The 23,162-nt window shown below is 40.0% G+C and overlaps 1 protein-coding gene and 1 pseudogene across 1 annotated transcript; one reads left to right on the top strand and one right to left on the bottom strand.

Annotated features, from left to right (window-relative positions):
- Nucleotides 1-12,036: 12,036 nt before the first annotated feature.
- RPS29 (ribosomal protein S29) lies at nucleotides 12,037-13,888 on the bottom strand. Its single transcript, XM_007192804.2, has 3 exons — nucleotides 13,732-13,888; nucleotides 13,392-13,491; nucleotides 12,037-12,133 (listed from the first exon to the last, which is right to left on the bottom strand). Exons 1-3 carry the CDS (start codon nucleotides 13,791-13,793, stop codon nucleotides 12,125-12,127), a joined length of 171 nt encoding a protein of 56 aa, XP_007192866.1. The 5' UTR covers nucleotides 13,794-13,888; the 3' UTR covers nucleotides 12,037-12,124.
- Nucleotides 13,889-21,403: 7,515 nt separating this feature from the next.
- Nucleotides 21,404-21,989, top strand: LOC103016574 (PRELI domain containing protein 3B-like; annotated as a pseudogene).
- The last annotated feature ends 1,173 nt before the right edge of the window (nucleotides 21,990-23,162 follow it).

Raw genomic sequence — 23,162 nt, forward strand, 5'->3', positions numbered from 1 at the left:
ATTAGCAGATACAAACTAGTATATATCCAACAGATACACAACAAGGTCCTATTGTATGGCACAGGGAACTATATCCAATATCCTCTGATGAACCATATGGAAAAGAATATGAAAAAGAATATATATATATATATATATATATATATATAGTTGAATCACTTTGCTGTACAGAAGAGATTAACACAACATTGTAAAGCAGCTATACTTCAATAAAATTTTTTAAAATATAAAGTAGATTAAATTCCTGAAAACATAAAAAAATTTAAAAACAAAGTAAAATATGACACAAATGAACTTATCTACAAAACAGAAACAGATTCACAAACATAGAGAACAGGCTTGTGGTTGCCAAGGGGCGGGGGGGAGAGGGGGGAAAGGATTGGGAGTTTGGGTTTAGCAGATGCAAACTATTATATAGAGAATGGATAAACAGCAAAGTCCTACTGTGTAGCACAGGGAATTATATTCAAAACGCTGTAATAAACCATAATGGAAAAAACCCCAAAAACCAAGTGCTTTCCTTATTTATTTATTTATTTAGTTAGTTGGCTGCATCGGGCCTTAGTTGCGGCATGCAGTATCTTTGCTGCAGTGCGCAGGCTCTTTGTTGCGGCACACAGGCTTCTCTCTAGTTGTGGCACACGGGCTCCAGAGCGTGCAGTTTCAGTAGTTGCAGCGCGTGGGCTTAGTTGCCCCGCTGCATGTGGGATCTTAGTTCCCTGGCCAGGGATTGAACCTGTGTCCCCTGTAATGGAAGGCAGATTCTTAACCACTGGACCACCACGGAAGTCCCAAAAAAACCAGGGGTTTTTAAGTAAGGTGTGTTATGCAGATTTAAGTCAATGCCTTGGCCACTAATAAGAGTTGTTAAGAGTCTTCCTCCTCCTTCCTAGTATGAGAAAGGGAGACACCTTTACAAATAGAAATTTCCTCTATAAGTGTAAATTTTCCTTACAAAAGGGAAACTTATGCTCTCTTTTCAGAGCTTCTCCTGTGTCTGTTGTTTCTCAAGATAATCAGCTCAAAATAATCCTTATGCCAAAGAAGCATATTCTGGGTGGCATACTCTGGTCCCTTTTGAGTTCTATTCTTGCTTCCACACCCACATCCGTGGAAACCTAGAGACCAGGATGCAGGTATCCTCCGAGTTAGAATCAGGTGGCACAGTGGCACAGAAGTCCCACATAAGTCAGGAGCTGAGAAAAATGGGTAGAGCCTCACCAGCTTTGGTGAGTCTGTATATGCATGTATATTACACCATACTACAATATGGTGGTGTGTTAGCCACTTAACTCTAGTATAAAGGTTAAATGACAAGAATATCAAAGATAACTATAGCTACAATAAGTTGCTAATGAATACACAATAAAAATGAAGTAAATTGTGAAATTAAAAACATAAAAGTGGGGAGAGTAAAAGGGTAGAGTTTTTGAATGGGACTGTAGTTAAGTTGTTATCAGCTTAAAATAGACTGTTACATCTATAAGATATTTTGTGTAAGCCTCGCAGTAACCACAAAGCAAAAACCTATAATAGATTCATGAAAGATAAAGAGAAGGGAGGGACTTCCTTGGTGGCACAGTGGTTAAGAATCCGCCTGCCAATGCAGAGGACACAGGCTCGATCCCTGGTCTGGGAAGATCCTACATGCCGCGGAGCAACTAACCCCATGCGCCACAACTACTGAGCCTGAGCTCTAGAGCCTGCGAGTCACAACTACTGAGCCCATGTGCCACAGTACTGAGCCTGCACTCTAGAGCCCACAAGTCACAACTACTGAGCCCACACACTGCAACTACTGAAGCCCATGCACTCTAGGGTACACGTGCCGCAACTACTGAGCCTGCACACTGCAACTACTGAAGCCTATGCACCTACAGCCCATGCTCCCCAACAAGAGAAGCCACTGCAATAAGAAGTCCATGCACTGCAACGAAGAGTAGCCCCCACTCACCGCAAATAGAGAAAGCCTGCACACAGCAATGAAGACCCAATGCAGCCCCCCCAAAAAAAATAAAGAGAAAGGAATCAAAGCCTACCACTATGGAAAATCATCAATTCACAAAGGAATACAGTAAGAGAGGATGAAAGAAACAAGTGAGCTACAAAACAGGCAGAAAACAATTAAGATGGTGTTAGTAAGCTCTTATCTATCAATAAATAATGTAAATGAGTTAAATTCTCTTCTCAAAAGGCACTGAGTGACTGGATGGAGCAAAAAACAAGACACAACTATATGTTGCCTACAGGTGACTCACTTCAGCTTTAAGGACACACAAAGGCTCAAAATGAAGAAATGGAAAAAGATATTCCATGCAAGTAGAAACCAAAGTAGAACAGGGGTAGCTATACTTATACAAAATTGACTTTAAGCCAAAAACAGTAACAAGAGAGAAAGGTCTGGATTGTGGAGAGAGAGCTCTGTCAGCCCTCAGGTTCCCACAGGAGCTCTCTCTCCAGGCCATGAAGATGAACCAGCACTCTCGCTGCAGCTCTTCTTGTCTTTGTAGGCACCTGCCAGCAGCCAGTGGAATGAAACCAGTACCCCTTCTGAAGACCTACTGCCTGCCTCCTGCATAGAGCCTCCCTTCTGGGACACTACAGTTCCCTGAAAATCAAGTGCATCCTCAATACCAGCTCCAGGCTCTGTGACACCTTAGAGTATGTATGGCAGCTGCAGAGTGAAGGAGAACTACTTCTTAGAGAAGTGCACCACGATCTGCAGCGGAAAGGAACCAGGACCTGGAGCCTGAGAGAGCCTGGCACCTGTGCTTCTCTGAGATGCTAAAGTCCAAGGAAGCCCCACATAGGGATAGGCTATGGCTGCTTTCTGAAATAGCTCAGCCTCCTCCTCTGCTCTCTTTTCAACACTACCCTCAGAGGAACTCTGCCTCTGTCATTCTCCCCATGGGCTTACTTGTTTTAGCTCTGTCTTATCCAGTAGACTCTAAGCATCATGACAGCAAGAACTGTGTACATTCATTTTTTTCATCACTATAACCCTAGTACTTAGCACAGTTACTGGCACAAATGAGACAGTTCATAAATATTTGTGAAATGAATGAATGAATGCATGAGCATATCTTCTCTTCACTGGACTACAGAGTTATAGATTTGAAGCCAGGACTCTCTAACCCTATTACGCATCCTCCACCCCACCATCACTAGGTTCTTTGGGGGTGGCAGCAGTGGAATTTTTGGCATCCAGTTCTGAGCATCAGTGGTGACAGGGGTATTTTCACTAAAGAAGCTCCCCACCCCACAGTAACGTAAGACATTTTCTTATCTGTAGCTTCAGACTCTCTGACCTTATATATAAATAAAATAATCTTTTAATTTAAAAAAGAGAAATACAAAGGTCATTATATAATGATAAAGGAGTCAATTCATCAAGAAGTATAACAATATTAAATATATACACACCCAACATTGGAGCATCTAAATATATTAAGCGAATACTAACAGATCTGAAAGGAGAAATAGACAACAATACAATAATAGTAAGGGACTTCAATACCCCACTTTCAACAACGGATAGATAATCCAGACAGAAATCAACAAGGAAACATTGGACTTGAACCATACTGTAGACCAAACGGACCTAACAGATATACCCAGAACATTCCATTCAACAGCAACAGAACATACGTTCTTCTCAAACACACAGAACAATGAATATAGGATGCTGGTCTCCAGAAAAAGCACGACCTGTTCAGATGCACAAGGCACTCATTCCATAGTGTTTTGATATTGTGCTCCCTAGAGCAGCAGTGCTCACAGAACCAATACACTCTTCAGGCCCCTGGAGCCATGGCCATTCCAACTCTGGGTGACTCTTCGATGGACCAACAGAAGTGAGTTGTGTGCTCCTAGTGTGTCCAGCCTCCTCCTGAGTCCTCAGATGCCTAGACTTGTATCAAGTCCCCAGTCTTTAAGGCCCTGTACCATCCAAAACCATCCACAGTCAACTATCTGTGCGCTTTTACACGTTAACTCATTGGATACTTGCAATACTTCTTTAAAGTAAATATAATCATTATGTTTATTTTCTAGATGAAGTTATTGTCTTCTAGAATGACCCACATTTCACTGACATTTTATTATGAAAACAACTGCCCCATTAGTATGTTTAAATGTAAGAGTGGGAATCTTTCACTAGGACAGTAAGGGCCATTTTGGGTGATTAGACAACAGTGTAAACCAGCTATTCTCTTCATAAATATAAATCAAAGAAAGAGAAGTTGAACTTCCAAGACCAAGCAAGGAGAGATTTTGAGACCATTCTTGCCGGGAGGTCGCCAAAGCTAGGTAAGATGCTGATCTATCCTACTTTACAGGCTCTCAAGAAATGAGCCTCACAAACTGTACCTCCCAACTCCTCTATCTCTCCACCTCTCTCCACCTCTGCCTCTCTCTCTCTCCCTCACCTCCTGGGAGGGCTCAGTTTCAGTTTTGCCCAAAGGCGGAGGAATTATATGACCTAGTAGTTCCAGGCAGGCCCAAGGATTCTTCTCTTGGCTCAGGCATCCAAATGGTACAATTAGGCCTCAAAACCTAGCACCCTGTGCAATTATAACAAGGCAGAGGCTACGCACTTAAGGGCCAATTTCTATCAAGAAGTTTTACAGAATTGTCTCATTTTCCCACATAGCACTGCACTAAAAAAGGTAGGAAGTAAACAGTACCCTGCAGGTGGCCTGGGGACTCCCCAGGTGTGGCTAGCATCTAAAATGAGGGCAGCCTAGTTGTGGACTATGAATTTTAACTTGTGGGGTCTGCGCTAACTCCAGTAGTTAGTGCCAGAATTAAATCTCAGTACACCAGTTGGTAACAGAATACTTTCAAATTATTATTACTTTTATAAGCTTTTTTTCCACTGCTTAATTGGTATACTTTTGTATTTGTGAAAATTACTTGAGTATCTTGTGGGGCAATGGAACACACCATAAATTTTTTCTAATAAAACTAATGAAAAAATTTTTTCATTTAACAGCTTTTAACCTAGTGACAGGGTTTTCAGGAACAAATTTAAGTCATTAAAAAGGGATAAGGTTATTTAGAAAACCTATAATGAAGGACCCTTACCAATGATTTGCTCCCTTGGTAATAAAGCAGCTAGGATACTCAGGATGATTCTCAGGACAATAAAGACTCCTGTCCAAGGAGAAAACTTTAAAGGAAATTGTGTTTAAGGAGATTACCTACCCAAAAAGTTCCAAATATGAATTCGTTTTCACAAACCCTTTCCTTTCATGATTGACTGCATACATCATCTGTGCTAGATGTCCCCAGTTAATCTTTGTGAATGGTAATAGAAGTTAATTAGCATCAAAAGAAAAACAGATGCACATGTCATCAAAAATGGGATTTGTGGTTTGTGAAAAGAGAGCACAAGGTAAACCAGGCTCAGTCTATGAAATTCAACTAACTAGATTGCCAAGAAATGGGTTCCATTTCTTATTTTATGCTTTTATTGATTTGCCTGTGCTGCCATGAATGTTATCACTCTGTCAACTAGTCCTTTATTACGTAATCTTTTTATTATTTAGGAAATAAAACAAAACCTCCTTTAGCATTAACATATTGGGACAGTATTCTTTATGGGCAACTGTTAACAGTTTTAGTAACCTACATATCTTTGGTTCCCTGGATAAAGGCTTATTGATTTTTCTAGCTCCTGCTGTTAATTCTTGATGTTTGTCAGTGGAGGCTCAGCTAGTCTATACAGGGGAGCTGTTTACACAATCAGCATAATTATTACTGGGTTGTATAATGTGCATGAGGCTACTGGTACTTAACACTCTTTACAACTTTATTAAGCAAAGCTGTTTTTTCCTTTCATTGCTGCAACGTCTAAAACCATAAACGTACCTACAATGATCCTATTCTGAAACCTGGATTATACACAGCAAGAAGTTACAAAGCAGCTCCTGAATATGTACCTGCCCTAAAATGTGTTCGAAGAGACCACTGATGCCCTGCATTACTGGCCCTGGAACCACTGTCATATATAAGCAGAAAGAAGGCATGATTTTTCTCTTAACACTAGCTTCTCTCGCCCACTCTCCAGGTACCTCTTCGCTCTCCTCCCTTTCGTTAGGACCTTAGCAACTCCAGTTACAGTCTCTGTCAATAGAAATTCACACCTCCCTTTCCTTTTGTTAACACTGTTATGTTCTAGGGTTAACTGAATTAGTAAAGGTTTTACAGTAATACAGCTGAGTGGCAGTCTGAGCAACAAAGTGAGTTGACCAAGGACACCAAAGCACTGGTCAGAAGGAGTTACTCAGAAAAGCTCAAAAAAGGTCAACATCATCATCCCTTAGATTCCAGTTGAATATCATGGCTGAGCACCCAAGGGGGTATTTAAATTCTGCAAAATAGTTCAAGACAGTGCTTTAGGCTAGTCTTTACCATTGAAACAGAACTGGGAGACTTACAACTAATTTGTTATCTTTGCTATTGTTACCCCTCTTGCCTGATAAGTTTGTCCATTTGTTCTCCTAAGATCATTATTACTGAGACCTGTTCAAGGACAAGCACTGTGGCCAGGCTTAGATCACAAAATGGTTTAAGCCAAAAATGGCTTCTCTTACATCAAGAAAGCCATGATTGGTTCTCTTTCTCTGGGGATCCGCCTACCCTACCTGCTTACAAAATGAGTCCAGGAAAGTGACCAATGGCAGACATCCCAAGGTGAAGGGAATGTTGGTCGTTTTCACCAAGAGCATAGCTTCTTGAAATGCATCCTTTGAACTCTTAGGATGGGGTTCAGTTGAGGACCACGGCAGCCATTTCCAGAGCCAGAGATGTTTTAGTCCTTGCCCCAAGATCAGTGGTTCTGAAACAATTCAGGCAGGTAGGGATCTCTTCGTAAACAAATAAAAAGGTGTTTAGGGGATAAGGGGACTAATAGGAACAATGTGGGGGGTTAGGGGGTGAAGGAAAAGGGGGGCATTGTGGTTCTATAGGTCTTCAATTCATCTGTCAGGGAATCCAGCATTTGTTTATAGGACTCAGAAGGTCAAGTCTGGAATCAGCTCAAGGGAGTGGTCACCACTGACATACATAATAGGCTGAATTTAACTTGTTTGAATTATTTTCTCATTAACCAAATGACTTTAAATTTATATGATAATTAGCCCATCTAGATTAAACTTTTCACTTCCAATCTCAATTCCTTTAAAGCTCTTATAGACAGGGGACTCCTGGAACTAGCACGGCCAATAGTCTAATCTAGTCTAATCTTTGGCCCCTATATAGCTTTGATTGCTACACACATATATACTCAGCAATATCAAAAAACTGAGCCTTTAATTTTCTAGATTAACCCTTGAGAAACATCTAGCAGCTCAGCCTTATCTTCCTTTTCTTCCCTTTTTCAATTTTTTGTGGATATTGAGGAAATTCAAACACCTTGTTTTACCCTTCTTAGTCACACCCCTAGAAGGTGTGACCACCTCCTACCTTTTGCTATGCCTACCCAAAAGCCCAATTCTCTAAGGCACCAATTATTAAAGATAGTTTTCAACAAGAACTATGTCTCAGACAGAGCAGGCTGATTTAAAATTGTCAGGGGCATTAGCCATGTAGATAGCTGTTGAAGGCCAGGGTCTCTGGTCTTTCTGAAATGGTAAAAGAGGGCCCATAAAAAGTGAAGAAGCACTGATGCCCAAACAAATTAAAGGCATTACCAAATCTGTTCATTCATTCATTCTATTTTTACCACGTGCCTGCCTTATGAAACATGCTATGCCAGGCCCTGTCAGGATCTAGATGGAGTGGAATTCACAGAACACCAGAGATGGCTCTTAAATCAGGTCCTATAAGGAACAGTTGAAATAATCAGTAATGGTTAGCCTGAAATAAGAAGATTCCAGAAGAACATGAGTCCTCATGCCTAAATAATTAACCTTTTTTCTTGCAGAAAAGAGATTAGACTTGTTTTGTATAGGACCACATAGAATTAATATCAATGGATAGAAATCAGTGGAAGGAAATAGCAAGAACTTGCTATCAGAGCAATCTAAAAATAGAATGAGCTGTGTGGGGAAGAGCAGAAACCTAATTAGCAAAGTTGGTACCTGGGGCACTATACACTGTATCACTGGATACCCCACCCCTAAACAAATCTTAATCTGACTGCTTCAAAGCAAATCACCTGTAATTCTATTACCCAAAGGCAATCACTGATGACATACTGGCATGTTTCCTTGTTTTTTTCTGTGCACTTTTTTAACATAGTGAAATTGTACCATATATACAATTTCCCATTTTTATTGAAAATTATTTCTCTGGGCTATTTTGTAGACTACCAATATTTACCAAAGCTTTCTCTAATTGTTGTACACTTAGAATTTAATTGTAGGAGCAGGAGTTCTCAAGACGTCCTACCTGGTGGTTTGAATCTCACTGTGCTTTCTTCGAAAAGTTGTGTCTCAGCTGCCTCATCTGTAAATGGGGATTATACCTCACAGAGTTGTGTATTAAAGGGGCTAATTCAAGTAAAACACTGTAACAGGGAAGAGCCAAATCTGACATGTTGGATCTATTTCTTTCACTTTAACCTTTGCTTTCCTTTGCTTTTGTTCACTAAAAGGATACTGTCTATACATAGTGGCCTGCCTTGGGGAACACCGCCCTCTGCCTGAATGTTAAACCAAAGTGCCTTTGTTCAGGGAAGCACCCTGACCCTGTCCACCTGTGGATGGCTGCAAGAAAGAAGAAATGAACACATCCCCTCCCCGGGGCTGGCCATTCTAGGGGACATTTGCAAAACTTACGGTCTTTTTACTTTACTTCCTCATCTCCTCCCCTCTCTGTTCTATAAAAGAAACTGGCATCCAAACCCCTATAAGATGGTTTTTTGGAGACGTTAGTCTGCCACCTTCTCGGCCGGCTTTCCGAAAAGTTATATTCCTTGCCTCGGCACCTCGTCTCCCGATTTACTGGCCTTGGACATGGTAATAGCACTAAGAAAGTGCCTGACATATAGCATTCACTCAAAAATTTTACCAATTACAGGTAAAAGACTAAAAGTCTGTGGAAAAAAATTGTGAAAGACTTCAAAATGGACCAAAAGGTTACTGGCTATTTTTCATGGAACTTAAAGCTCTGTCTAGTAGAATCTTGGGGTGAGGAAACCTGAACCTTTTGTTTGAGCTATTTTACAACTCTTCAAGTTATACATAAATGATTCTTGTCCATGGACACACAAACTCTGTCTGGTGGATAAATGACTTCTCTCCCCTGTTGAAAAAGCCAGTTTTACATTTATTTATAAATTCATTTCAATATCCTTGATTCACCTATTAAGTGTGATGCTTTGAATTCTCCCTTGAACTGGTAGAAAACTCTTACTGGTTTTATTAATGAGTTAATTAATCTCAACAGGTCCTTTAACAGGTCCCATTCAGCCCTAATTCAGTAAGTCAACCAAGACTATATACTCCATGCTTCAAAGGTTGTTTAAACCTCTCATAAAATCTATCATATTTTGCCATCAACATTATTGAGCTTGGGCTTCCCTGGTGGTGCAGTGGTTAAGAATCCGCCTGCCAATGCAGGGGTCCAAGCCCTGGTCCCGGAAGATCCCACATGCCGATCAACTAAGCCCGTGTGCCACAACTACTGAGCCTGCGCTCTAGAGCCCGTCAGCCACAACTACTGAAGCCTGCGCGCCTAGAGCTCGTGCTCTGCAACAAGAGAAGCCACTGCGATGAGAAGCCCATGCACTGCAACGAAGAGCAGCCCCCACGCGCCGCAGCTAGAGAAAGCCCATGCACAGCAATGAAGACCCAATGCAGCCAAAAATAAATTTATAAAAAAACATTATTGAGCTTTACTAGGGAATTTAATTCAACTCTTCAACAATTCAGGACCTACTATTAATATACACGGTATCATGCTACATGCTGTGGTAAATATGAAAATAGTAGTGCTTGCCATCATGTAATTAATTATCTTTGGGGACAAGAGGTACAGTCTTTCAACCTTACAGTGTGTTGTGGGTATTAAGAATATTAGCATTGACGTCAGACTCCAGTCTAGTTTTGATCCTTTTCTAACTTGTAATGACTGCAGAAATTGCTTAATCTCTAAGCCTTAGTTTCCTCAGCTATGTAATCAGGATAATATCCATAGAAGAGCACTGAGACTTGAAAAAGATAATACACTTAACACACTTAGCATAACGTCTGGCACATACATTTTAAAATAGAATCTTTAAGTTATTCAACCACTAATAGGGAAGACCAACTGTGCACACCAGCCTTCATACCCATCACACACACACACACACACACACACACACCCACGGCAGGGACTGGCTAGGGAATGTTCCCTTCCACACATTCCCTCAACCAATACATAATTCTTACAGGTGCATTTACCCAGGACTATCCCACTAGAGCAGTGTCCATCTCTTCCCCAAAACTCTCATAAACACATACCAAACCTCATTTACCTAAACCATTATATGAGTAAACCTCTCTTTTTCACCTAAAAAACTTTTACAACTGCTCAGCTGGCACTGCTTCTCACCTACCCACTCTAACTACATCAGGAGAAAACTCCTACATCCTCAATCTCCTCTACCTAAATTCTATCCACCTCCTCTTCCTAAATTCTATCCACCTCCTCTTCCTGTTTAAAACCTAGCTGTTCCCTAAAGACACTTCCCCAGCAACACTATGTTAAAAAAACAAAAAAACAGAAACTTCATGGGAGGTCCACCACAGAATTATCATCTACCCCTGGGATTCAGGGTCAGTAGAGGTGAATTTACCATGAAGCTCTTGAGACCTAAGCTTCAGCGTCCCTAGCTTTCATGAGCTCCTTTTAAGGTTCTTAAACTAGCAATGTGTTGCACTGTTTTTGAAAATTTCGCAGCTAATTTAACCAGTCAGTTAAGATGCTTTTTTTCCACTCCAGCTTCCATTGGCACACTTCCTCTCCTGTTGGATGACACTGTACCAATCAATTTTAAGAGGCAGTTACAGTTGATCACGTCCTGCTTGGCTTCTACTATGCCACTTTTTGGTTCTCCTTCTGTCTACTTTGTTGAATCCTCATCTTCCCACCTGTTCCTGGAATAACCCAGCACAGTCTTCTCCATGTATTATTCAATCCTTAGACTTTAGCGCTTAGATCTCATCCAGTCACAAGGATGAGATCCACAAATAGCAGCTACTATTCATACTGAGGACAAACAGTTGAATCTCCAGTCCCAAGCTCCTGTCAACTCCAGATAAACGCCTACTTCACAGCTCCACGTGAATGTCTAATAAGCATTTTGAACTTAATAGGCCATAAGCTGAACTTTTTCTTCCCTAAAACAACTTTTCAGTCCTAGCTCAATAGTAACTCTACCCTTCCAGTTGCTCAGGCCAAAACCCTTGGGAGTCATCCTTTGCTCTCCCACAACTAATCCTTCAGCAAATCCAGTCTTTTTCCTCTTCAAGAGGTCACTGTGACTACCTCAACTACTCTTATCCTAGCCCAAGCCAAGATCATTTGCCTAAAATATTCCAATAGACTCTTCCCTGTCTCTACCCTTGCCCCACTAAGATCTACTTTTGCTCACAAGACCCATTTTACTTTTAATCACTCTCCACCCCACCCCTTCCACATACAAATAATTGAGAAATTTACAAGTTTTGCTAATTATACCAAAAGCTAGGACTGCCACCACCAGGTAAATGCTCAGAGCAGGTTTTAGTGCTAGCCTTCTTTCTCAAAATCAATTTTCAATAGTTTTACTTTCACTGCCCAGCTCACTGTAGCCAGTCAACTACTCAAAAGACAATTTGTCTCAGGTTATATGCTGGATGCTCCTATATATAGTGGGCACTTTATGGAACAAAAGATGTTAAGTATAAAAATAAAACTGGGATTTACCAGAGTCCAGCAAGAATACTTTTATATAACTGAAGGAAAATAAGACACATATTGTGAAGACGAATCCACTGAAGATAATTTTAAAAAGATTTCTATAAACAATTGGCTCTTACATTCACATGAAAAACATTCATAATAGAAGTTTTAAAATTTTTATTTTATATACAAAGAATATTGTTTCTGAGGAAGGCAGATATGCGTGATGACCCATTCAAGAAGTTCACACTTAGTCCAACTGCAAAAAAAAAAAAGGCAGATAGGAAATGAATTAATGCATAATGCTTTAAATATCCATTTTATTCTCAGGAAAAAAAAATGGCTCATTACAGAATGAGGTTTAAACTGGAAATCTGACCCACCCCAACTAGTTATGGAGATCTAAAGAACTTAAATATTTACTGAACTACAGGCTGCTCCAAAAATCTCAACAATTATATTTTAGACAGGGAATTTTAATACTGGTATACCCACTTCTACCATCAAAGAAATTTCCCGCTAGAAAAACACTACTACATAAAATGATCTTTACCAAAAGCTCAGGATGGTCATTAAGTAGGTAACAAATTCTAACACTATTCTAAGGAACCGTTCATAAATTAACTCATTTAATCTTAACCTCTGAAAAATGGGACACAAAGTTACCGGGCTTGGGGCCATTCTCTGATCTACTACCTCCAACTAAGTTATTTGAACTTCCACAAAGTAACACTAAACATACTTCTTAAGTATTTGGTCAAAGCCAAAAGTTCAAGATACTTTGTTCCTGTCACAGAAATCTCATGTTAAACAACTTATATCCACTGTAATATTTCAACATAAGGACACCTAATTTTAACAAATACATTCTACTCGATATTTTTGAGTTCTAACTACGAATTAAAAGGTAGTGACTGTTATTTTGTATCTCAAAGAGCCAATAAGGAATTAGTTTTCACTTCTAACATTTAAGTGATTTTTAGGAGCCAAGAAAGCTTCATCTATACATTAATTTCTTCAACAACCCTGCCATTTATTTTTCACAGGCAAAAACTTAGCTTTGAGTGACTTGACCAAAGTCACACGACTAAGATTCAGATCTCTGAATCCTAAAAAGGTCTACCTGGCCCCAAACCTCAAGCTCATTCCACTGCACGACCCTATCCAACATTTCAGGGCAGCGGACAACGTATGTATTCTGCTAAAAATTAGCTAAATACGATTAGAGATTTAGTATTTAATTGTTTCTGAAAAATAATTCTATGCAACATTATACATAGCACCTAAAACTGTCAGAAGTGGGTAAAAAGGAATGAGAAAGTCTACTTTTAAGGCCTTCACCCCACCCCCCCATTCTATTAACGTGACTGCCACAACTCTCAACAGTATCATCCGCTAGCAAGGAAGGGCCCTGCTACCTCCAAGAGGAAAGCAGCGTTGGTCAAATGCCCACATCACGAACTACCCGCTCGTCGGCCCCTCACGGAAACAGGAGAGCACGGCGGCGGCGGCCGTACCTTAATGAAGCCGATGTCCTTCGCGTACTGGCGGAAACACTGGCGGCACATATTGAGGCCGTATTTCCGGATCAGACCGTGCCGGTTTGAGCAGACGCGGCTGCGAGGAAAGAGATGGCGTTACCGCAAGTCGCTGAAAGCAAAGTATTCGGCACTCGGGAGGCCACCACCCGCACTGCCTGCCGGTCTCCACGGACCCATCACAGGCCTGCAATGGCGGCAGCCACAGCTACGATTCCGTCTCCCCCCGCCGCGCCGCCCGCGGGCTCCTCCACAGTACATTTCAAGCAGCGTCGCGCCCCAGAGCAACCCTTCCCTGAAGCTACATTCTGTTTCTCACCAAGAACGAGAACCCTGGCCGAATTTTCTCGGATGGCTCCAGTACAGCTGCTGGTGCCCCATGTTGCTTTCTCGGCTGCAACGAAGCAAAAGGAAAGACGGGACGCACGCAGGCGCTCTTCAAAATTTTGAGACAGCCTACCCAGAAGGCAGTGCTGACAAAGGACGCGTGCGCAGTGTGGCTACGCTGTTGCGCGGATGTAAAGAGGAAGCTTGGCAATAATCTAGGCGGGCACAGCTGATGACGTCACCAACACCTCAGCCTCTAGTTTTCTCTTTTGCGGACTTCGCTCGCCGGGCGCGGTGGCGCGCGCCTGTAGTCCCAGCTACTCGGGAGGCTGAGGCAGGAGGATCGCTTGAGCCCAGGAGTTCTGGGCTGTAGTGCGCTATGCCGATCGGGTGTCCGCACTAAGTTCGGCATCAATATGGTGACCTCCCGGGAGCGGGGGACCACCAGGTTGCCTAAGGAGGGGTGAACCGGCCCAGGTCGGAAACGGAGCAGGTCAAAACTCCCGTGCTGATCAGTAGTGGGATCGCGCCTGTGAATAGCCACTGCACTCCAGCCTGGGCAACATAGCGAGACCCCGTCTCTTTTGAATCCCCAGAAATGAGTTTTGAACCCTCAAGAAATAAATGATGTCACTACCGTACCGTCTCTTCATCATCGTCTGAACCTTTTACATTCTTTTAATTAAAATTTTACACTTGGAAAAAGGATTTTTGCCTTAACTCAGTACTGACACCTACTGGGGTAAAATTACAAAATAACTTAAAATCAACTGTAATAACTAGGAGTCAACGGTAGGAGTTCCCGTTTTGTGAGACAAAATAGGTTTTCAAACTTTTTTTTAATTGACACACTGCTCCTAGAAATACACCTATACCATTCCAGAAGAATGACACGAGACTTAGTGTGTTTAATATTTAAGTGTAGTTAGTTAAGTTTAAAGTAAGAAACAAGTAAATGCCCAATATATGTTGCTTTGACCAGATGATTAGGTAATAAAATAACTAGTGAAAACCAAATGCCATCTAATAATCTGAAAAATGTCCCTAAAATCCACATGGTTATTTATAATGTCTTTAGATAAACCTAAAATTGTACATGGCTCTGATATCAAAGCTTTAACTAGATCTATAAAATGTACCACAGGGTGCAATAATGCAGGAAACTACACAGGAATTCTTCTTTGTTGTTGTTTTTTGTTTTTGATTGTTTTTGGTCGAAAACAAGATGATGAAGGAAGGAGTCAAGCCAGAGATTTAAAAACCAGATATGACTTGATCCTGCCCTCAAAACAAATATAGTGAGGAAAATAGGATTATCTCAGAGCCCTTCCTTCCAGTTTCAACTTTTTTGTTTTGTTTTGTAACAAAACTTTTACGACTCAATGATAGGGATACAACTAAGTTAGTAGGACATTTGCATTAGATGATACATGTGCTCATAGAACACAAAAGGAGCAAAGAAGAAAGAGATTAATTCCAGTGTGAGGTTCATTTGAGGAGCCTTTGAAGTAGACCTTAAGTGAAGAGTGGGGTTTTTACAGGCAGCACTTGATGGAAGGGAATGCATAGTGAGAGGAAGAGTTTGAGCCCAAGAATGGAGTTGGAAAAAGCTTGGAGAGGATGAACAACCTTGTGTAACTAGAGAGGAGGAAGCACAAAAGACCTAGTGATAGATGACTGAAAGGGTATTTTAACTTAAAGCCTGATTGTGAAGGGTCCAATGTCAAGCTTCTACAGTTTGCCTGGAATTTATATCAGTCATAGATGTGTAGTTTCCAAAATCCATGTGCCTCTCCAAAGTTAATCAAACATTTGCCCACCTATATCCTTCTCAGGCCTTTCCCAATTGGTCTCCGTAATTTTTAAAAGATTACAATGGTTCTGAGATCAATTCCACAAATATTTTCAATACTCTGATATATAATCCTCTGGGCCAAAAGAAGTGAACTCATTTAAAACTGTGGGGAAGAAAAGACAAACAAGAAGCAATTAGTTACACTTGAACAGTAACAATCTCTTAAACTATCTTGATATTCAAGTAGTTCTTAATGTTTATTCTGGTCTTGAAAGTTACTCTTCTTGATGGAGATATTACAAAACTGCAGTTGAGAAGCTGTACTTCCTGCTCAGTCTTAAGATAATGTAGCACCATCTATCTCCACCGATGGAATTATCATTTCTTTTTCAAAAAAAAAGCTGAGAATACAGTTTTAAAAGTCCATTTTAACCCAATGTTTGTAAAGAGCTTTTAGCTTAATCCTATACTCTTCTTACAGATTCCTATTACTCTTCTGTATTTGGCTTTTAAATTATTCTTTTAAAACATATTTCCCCCTAATATAATACATACTGAGTTCTCTTTCTTTCTTTTCCTTCTTTCTGTCTTTCTTTCTTTTTTTCTTTCTTAAATACAATGAAATACAAAAAAGAAGAAATATGCCAAAATCTCCTAGCCCAGATAACCCCTATTAATATTTTCTTTTGGAAAAAAATAAAAGTAATACTTATAAGACTGAAACATTCTAATGGGACAGAGTATAGATATTATTTTTGAATTTAAGCACATTGGAATGATCTGCATGTTAAGACACCATTATTCAGATATCTCCTATTTTCTTCCTTAAATTATTCTCACAATTATTTGTGATTCTACATCCATAATTTGTTATTTAAAGACCTACATCTCTCTTGAGCTATCTTCAATTTCAGAACATATACATATATATCCATTTCAACAGATGTTGATATTTTAATTAATTGTATACTCTAAAGCAAAATACAGATACATAAAGTATATATTTTTTTTCATATGGAAAGCAGACATTTTTAAAGTTTTATTAAAACAGAAAGGCAATGCCATTCCTAGTACATCTTCTATTACTGCTTAAATCAAAAGAAAACTAAACCTTTGAAGAATTAAATTAGGAAATGACTTACAAAGATTTATATTTAAACCTTGTACATAATTTAAAAATACTGTTTTTCATCAGTGTAATACATGGTGAGTTAAAGTTATATAGGAGGTCAGAAAAACACAAAAAAGCCTGCCAATTATAGGGCCCAATTTTTTCTATTCTCTGTTTTCCAAAAAAATTTGAGTGAGTTATTTCTACCCAAAAAGAAGTAGTTATGCAAAGTGTTCATTAAAATTATGTTATAGATTGGTTCTACTCATTCTCAGGTTAAGATGGTAAATTATTCTTAAGAATTTATTTCGACACTTTATTTAGCAGGATAATCTAGGAATATATAAGTATTCGAGTAGCTAAATATTGTTGGTTTTAAATCTCATGTTTCTCTTTTCCTAATTGTTCTGAAATTTGACATGAATTCCACTAGCTGTAGTATATAATCAATTCTTCATAACTCAGATTAGGACTAGAAGCTCAATAAAAATAAATATTAAATGAGGTTGTAGAAGGTAATTTTTAAAAGGCATTATGTCCTGAGGCAACAATATTACATGGGAATATGCATCAAAACTGGAGTCCAAATTGCTACTCTACCACTAATTAGCTATTCTGAGTTTGGGCAAATTCCTTCAACTGTGTCAGGCCTATTTAACCCCTCTGCAAAATTTGGAAAGGAGAATCTATCTGATTATTATAAGAATTAAACATGATAACGTGCATACAAGCATTCTGTAACTTGTTTAGCCCTACAAGCATGCTTAAGATAGCATAACCTCATTCACACTTCATTCATTTTGTACTTATTAATTTCATATAATTCTAAGATTTTTTCCTATTTTGATTATTGTAATTTTTCATAAACACTTCTATACTTATAAGCACCAAATACAGTGCCTTGAATATACAGCAAGCAAATATACAATTGATGTATATATAAGTAAATCAATATTGACTTTGTGAAATAATTTGGACTATGACTGATCAATTCTGAATTGACATTTTTGCTTGAAATGCTTGGATACCTTCTGCTGGTACATTATGAAACACAAATTTGAATCTAAGGCATTATAACTCCATCACCTGGGTTTAGCCTAAACTCTAGCATTTACAGCTAGAACTATCCCTTGACCAGTTTAAATTGTTAATTACTTTTAAAACTAGAGGGAAGCAATAGCTACTACGCTTTAGAACATGTTCTTTTCTACCCTAGTCCTCTTTTTCATATTTCCAAAGTCAAGGACTTCTCCAAGCTCTCTGAAATGTAATGTTATCAAGGCAGTACAAACCTCAATTCCACCATTAACATCAGATAGTCAATTTCTTTATGTCGCTGAGGGTCACTATCCGTCATCAGGAAATAAAAGAATGGCTGATAAATACAGCACCTACTTTGTACGTATAGGAGACATAAGACTGCCAAGGATATTTAAAAGAATCTCAGCTGGGTCATTTATGGCGGGAAGGGAAGTATTCTCCTTTAGATGGCTGCAAACCTGCAACTGACCTTTTACCTACAAGCACGTGAGTTACTAATCAATATAACATGTACCACAGCTTGTCAAGTTTTATTGCTTAGTGAGCCAGGAGAATAAGGCAAATTTATGTATCAAACACAGGCTTAGTCTTCGTTGGTTAACATGTATTATATCATCTAACAAAGCCTCTAGTTGGATCCCTTTATTGGTGTTTTCTACTGCCACCGTTCCTTTGTGACTCAAAGTTGAACTTACAAATAAAACACTATCACACTGCAGAGGGGCTCAAGGGTGGAGGCTGCATGAAGCTGACACGGGGCTTCCGGGGAATTCTGTCAGCATCTTGGTCTATCTAGATGTGTCACCGTGAGGGGAATTCGGAACTCCCTTGAGTTCTAACCCAAAGTGCAAATGTGAAAAGGAGGAAGACCTCAGGCAATTTGGAACTTCAAGAAAAAAAAAAAAAAACTGCAATGGAAAGGAAAAAACATAACTGCAAGGGGAGTGAAAACCGGTCCCCGTGGTGGGAAGCTACTCTCTGATGCTTAAAAAAATAAGCATCTATTCCCTTGTCCAGAGCAATATTTAGCAGTATTTCTGTAGCAATTTCTATACATGTGCTCGTTTATCTTGCTCTGGTCTTGGAGAATTAGCACATCTTTTTTTTAAGGCCATGAGGTGTGCGATAATGTATAAATTTGGGGTTGGTTTTGAGAGCGAGCTCTACAGATGTTTATTTGGATAGTTCTCATCGTCCTCAAAGAGCAGGGAAGGCTTGACCCTCAGCGGGTGCCTGCGGGTCCCCGCCACGGAGACTCCCACACTCACCATCCTCCTCAGCCTCAGCCTGGGGCTCGTTCTCAGCCTCGCTGTCGTTTTCAGCCTCCTCCTCGACCTCGTTCTCGCCCTCGTCCTCGCCCTCGCCCTCGTTGGCCAAGCTGGGATCCTGGACCGCGGTGATGTTGATCCCGTACGTTGACTGGAGGCCCGCTAGGAGCAGCCAGCCGACTGTCAGCAGCAGCCCGGTGGAGCAGCCTGCGCCCCCGGGGCTCATGGTTCTCGGCCCGGACGGCTGCCCAAGGTGCAGTCGCAGCCGCCCGCTCCCGAGCAGAGGTGCTTCGAAGAGAGGAGCCGCCCGACTCCGAACGCCCACACCGTGCGCCGGCAACCACTGAGGCGTCACGGAACGTCACCATCGCGCTGGGCCCACAGAACGCGCGTAGGCCTGACCGCAAGCAAGGCGTCCCGCAGGCCACTTCCGACGGCGCTCGGGTCCGCCCCGCCCCTAAAGTATATTTTTTAACTTTTTATTTTATATTGGAGTACAGTTGATTAACAATGTTGTTATACATAAAGTATATTTTTAAAAGTATGTTTTTATCCAACCCAGACCCCTATTTCTCCAGTCTCCCTGTCCAAACCCACATGTTATCAGGATCTTTAATGAAATAAGTGTAGCTATCTATCTACCTATCTATTCATCCACTCACAGAAGTATATGTGCATATCTATGCATGTATACATACATATGTATAAATGTGTCCATATACATATGTTTGTATTTATATATATTTACTACATCTCTTTTCATTTATACAAACAGAAGCATACCATACCCAATGGTATGCTTCTGTTTGTACAAATAGATCATATCTGTTTGTACAGATAGGTCATACAAATAGACCATAAAGCATCTTAGAAGAGTATAAATGCTACGGAGAAATATATAGCAAAAATAGGGAATGAAGTGAAATTGGAACATCTTTGAACATTCCTTTGCATACTTAAATTATACCTATATCTATATTATAAAGTATGTCTATAAAATAAAATTCTGGGAATGGGACTGTGAGGCAAAAGAATATGAACTTTTAAATTTTTGATAGAGATTACCAATTTGCCATCTATAGAAATCATAACAATTCAACCTCATACCCATAGAAAATATCTGTTTTTCCACACTCCCCCAACTGTGTGAATTAGCAAACTTTTTTATATTTGTCCTTCTGATAACCTAAAAATGGCAAGTGTTGTTTCAATTTGAACTTCGATGATGCAGAACATGTTTTGCTATGTTTATAAGCCAGCCATGTATCTTTATCTGAGAACTCCTTCCAGTCTACAACCCACTTTGGTAATATGTTGCTGGGCTGTAGTTTGTATATTTGTAAATACTTACATGGAAGAAAATTAGCCCTTTGACTTTCATGTTGGTTGCAAAGTTATTCTAGTCACTACAACCCAGATTCCTATTTATTTCTATGTTTATGTTCCACGTATTCTTTCATGCAAAAAGTTTTAAAGTTTATGTATGAAAATTTATCAAATTGTTAAGTTACTACTTTTAGGTTCTGTGTCAAAATTCTAAACAAGTTCTACTGTATTTTCTTGTTGTACTGTTACATTTTTGGTTTTCATTTTTTTTTTTTTTTTTTGTAAGTACAGATTATTTTTTAGATTTATTTATTTATTTATCTATGGCTGTGTTGGGTCTTCGTTTCTGTGCGAGGGCTTTCTCCAGTTGCGGCAAGCGGGGGCCACTCTTCATCGCGGTGCGCCGGCCTCTCACCATCGCGGCCTCTCTTGTTGCGGAGCACAGGCTCCAGACGCGCAGGCTCAGCAATCGTGGCTCACGGGCCCAGTAGCTCCGCGGCATGTGGGATCCTCCCAGACCGGGGCACGAACCCGTGTCCCCTGCATTAGCAGGCAGACTCTCAACCACTGCGCCACCAGGGAAGCCCGGTTTTCATTTTAAATCTTGAATCCACCTAAAATTTATATCACCGTCCCCCAGGAGTAAGGGAGAAATCCAGTTTCCCTCCCTCCCAAATGGCTAGCTACTCACTCTAACGGAAGAAATATTAACCAAATGCATAATCATCGGTAAGCTTACTCTATCCTGGCACAATGTAGGCTCTCATAAACATTTGTTGAATGAATATTTAGACAGTCATTTACTCATTCATTCTTTCTACAAATATGCATTGAGTACCTACTATATGTGAACACTATGCAAGATCTTGCATGTAACAGTAGTGACTCAGAACCCGTCCAGGAAGCTTGCAGTCTAGAGGTAAAGACAGGCATTAAATAAGTAATCATTTAGCAATTATTTTGGACAAGATAACCTAAGATTCCTCTTGCTGTGAACACCCAAACTTGCTAGAAGAAATATGGTATGTTTTAAAATGCAGAGTTGGCGGCTGCGGGGCGCGGCGGGTTCAAGAGTGGCTTCTTTGCTTCATTGTGCCCTAGCGACGCCCTGACACCACGCGGGCCGCCGGCACCATGAAGATCTGGACTTCGGAGCACGTCTTTGACCACCCATGGGAAACTGTAACAACAGCTGCAATGCAGAAATACCCAAACCCTATGAACCCGAGTGTGGTTGGAGTCAATGCATTGTACAGACACATAGATCCCTCTGGAAAGCTGCACAGCCATAGACTTCTCAGCACAGAGTGGGGACGGCCTTCCATTGTGAAATCTCTTACTGGTGCAGCAAGAACCAAAATATATGTGCAAGAACATTCTGTAGTGGATCCCGTAGAGAAAACAATGGAAATTAAATCTACTAATATTTCATTTACAAATATGGTTTCAGTAGATGAGAGACATATACAAACCACTGCCTCAAGACCCAGAAAAAAACTGTTTTGACTCAAGAAGCCATAATTATCGTGAAAGGAGTCAGTCTCAGCAGTTACCTCGAAGGACTGATGGCAAGTACGATACCGTCAAATGCTAATAAAGGTCGAGAAGCAATGGAGTGGGTAATACATAAATTAAATGCTGAAACTGAGGGATTGACGGCTTCAGCAAGAGGGAGCATAAGGACACCAACAGCATTTGTGGAGAAATGATAATGAAAGTTGACAAACAACACCCAGTTCCCCAGGTCTCTGCAAGCTGGCAGTATATTTATTTGTTATTTAAAAAATACAACTATATTTTCAGTAGAATTTTTTTTTTTAATAAGCTGAAGAAAGACTATGTGACTTGATCAAAACCAAGAGGTGCGGTGTTTCTAAATAAAAGGGATGGGCTGAAATCAGTGTTGTCTGAAATGACTGCCTGATTTTGAGGATTCCAGTATTTATGTGAAAATTTAACAATTTTTGAAAAGTACTTGAAAATTGGTATTGGCTAATTAAACCTCCTTAAGGTAGAATTTTAAAGCTTTTCATGCATTGGAACTCTACCTGGTTTTGGACCAACCCCAGAACCAAGCAGAGCGACCTCTTACATACCCACGACTACCCTGCTGCAATAAACTTGTAGAACTTGCATGAGGGAACTCACTTTTAAAGGAGAAACTGTATAGTTTTTAAAAGATATTGATTGTATAAAATAATTTGCTCTGCTATAAATCACCATTAAAAATCACAATGTTTTAATTTGGTACTTAACATTTTTGGAGTAAAAACTATCACGAAAGTAATAAGTGACTCCAACAAAAATATACTTTATTGTGTTAAAGAGTACTGTATTGATTTGCCAAAGTTTTGTAACTTAGTAAAGGTATTACCTTCCTTAGATTTGTACTTTATGACTTAGTATGCTGTATCGTGGGCCGGTTATGTTATCTGAAAAAGTCATTGCCAGAATTTTGCAGCACTCTAAACTTAAACAGAAGAACAGTTGTTCACATCTTTTAGCATTTCACATTTGCCTAACTTATAAATTGCCATGTGTCAAAATCATGGTTCTGTAATTGCTAAAGCATGATATGCCAGGTTATTTGAATCTAATTACTTTTTGAAGTTAATTACTACCACAAAACATCTTTTTTACATGAAGAGCTGTACATCATTTGAAATTACTCAAATGATGTCTTGATCTGAAGCATAAATTCCAGGGACTTAATGTTTTTAATAATACCGTGTCACTGCGGGGGATGGGGGCCGTGGAGAAGAAAAAAGAATAATAGGGTGAAAAAAAAGCATTGACCTAAACTAACCAGTAGGTGAATTGCTTTGCAGCTTTTATTTATGGGAAATCCTTTTTTTGGATGCCAGAGGGCAGCTGCAGTCTGA

Source organism: Balaenoptera acutorostrata, chromosome 3 (assembly GCF_949987535.1).
Source record: "Balaenoptera acutorostrata chromosome 3, mBalAcu1.1, whole genome shotgun sequence".
Classification (NCBI taxonomy): Eukaryota; Metazoa; Chordata; class Mammalia; order Artiodactyla; family Balaenopteridae; genus Balaenoptera; species Balaenoptera acutorostrata.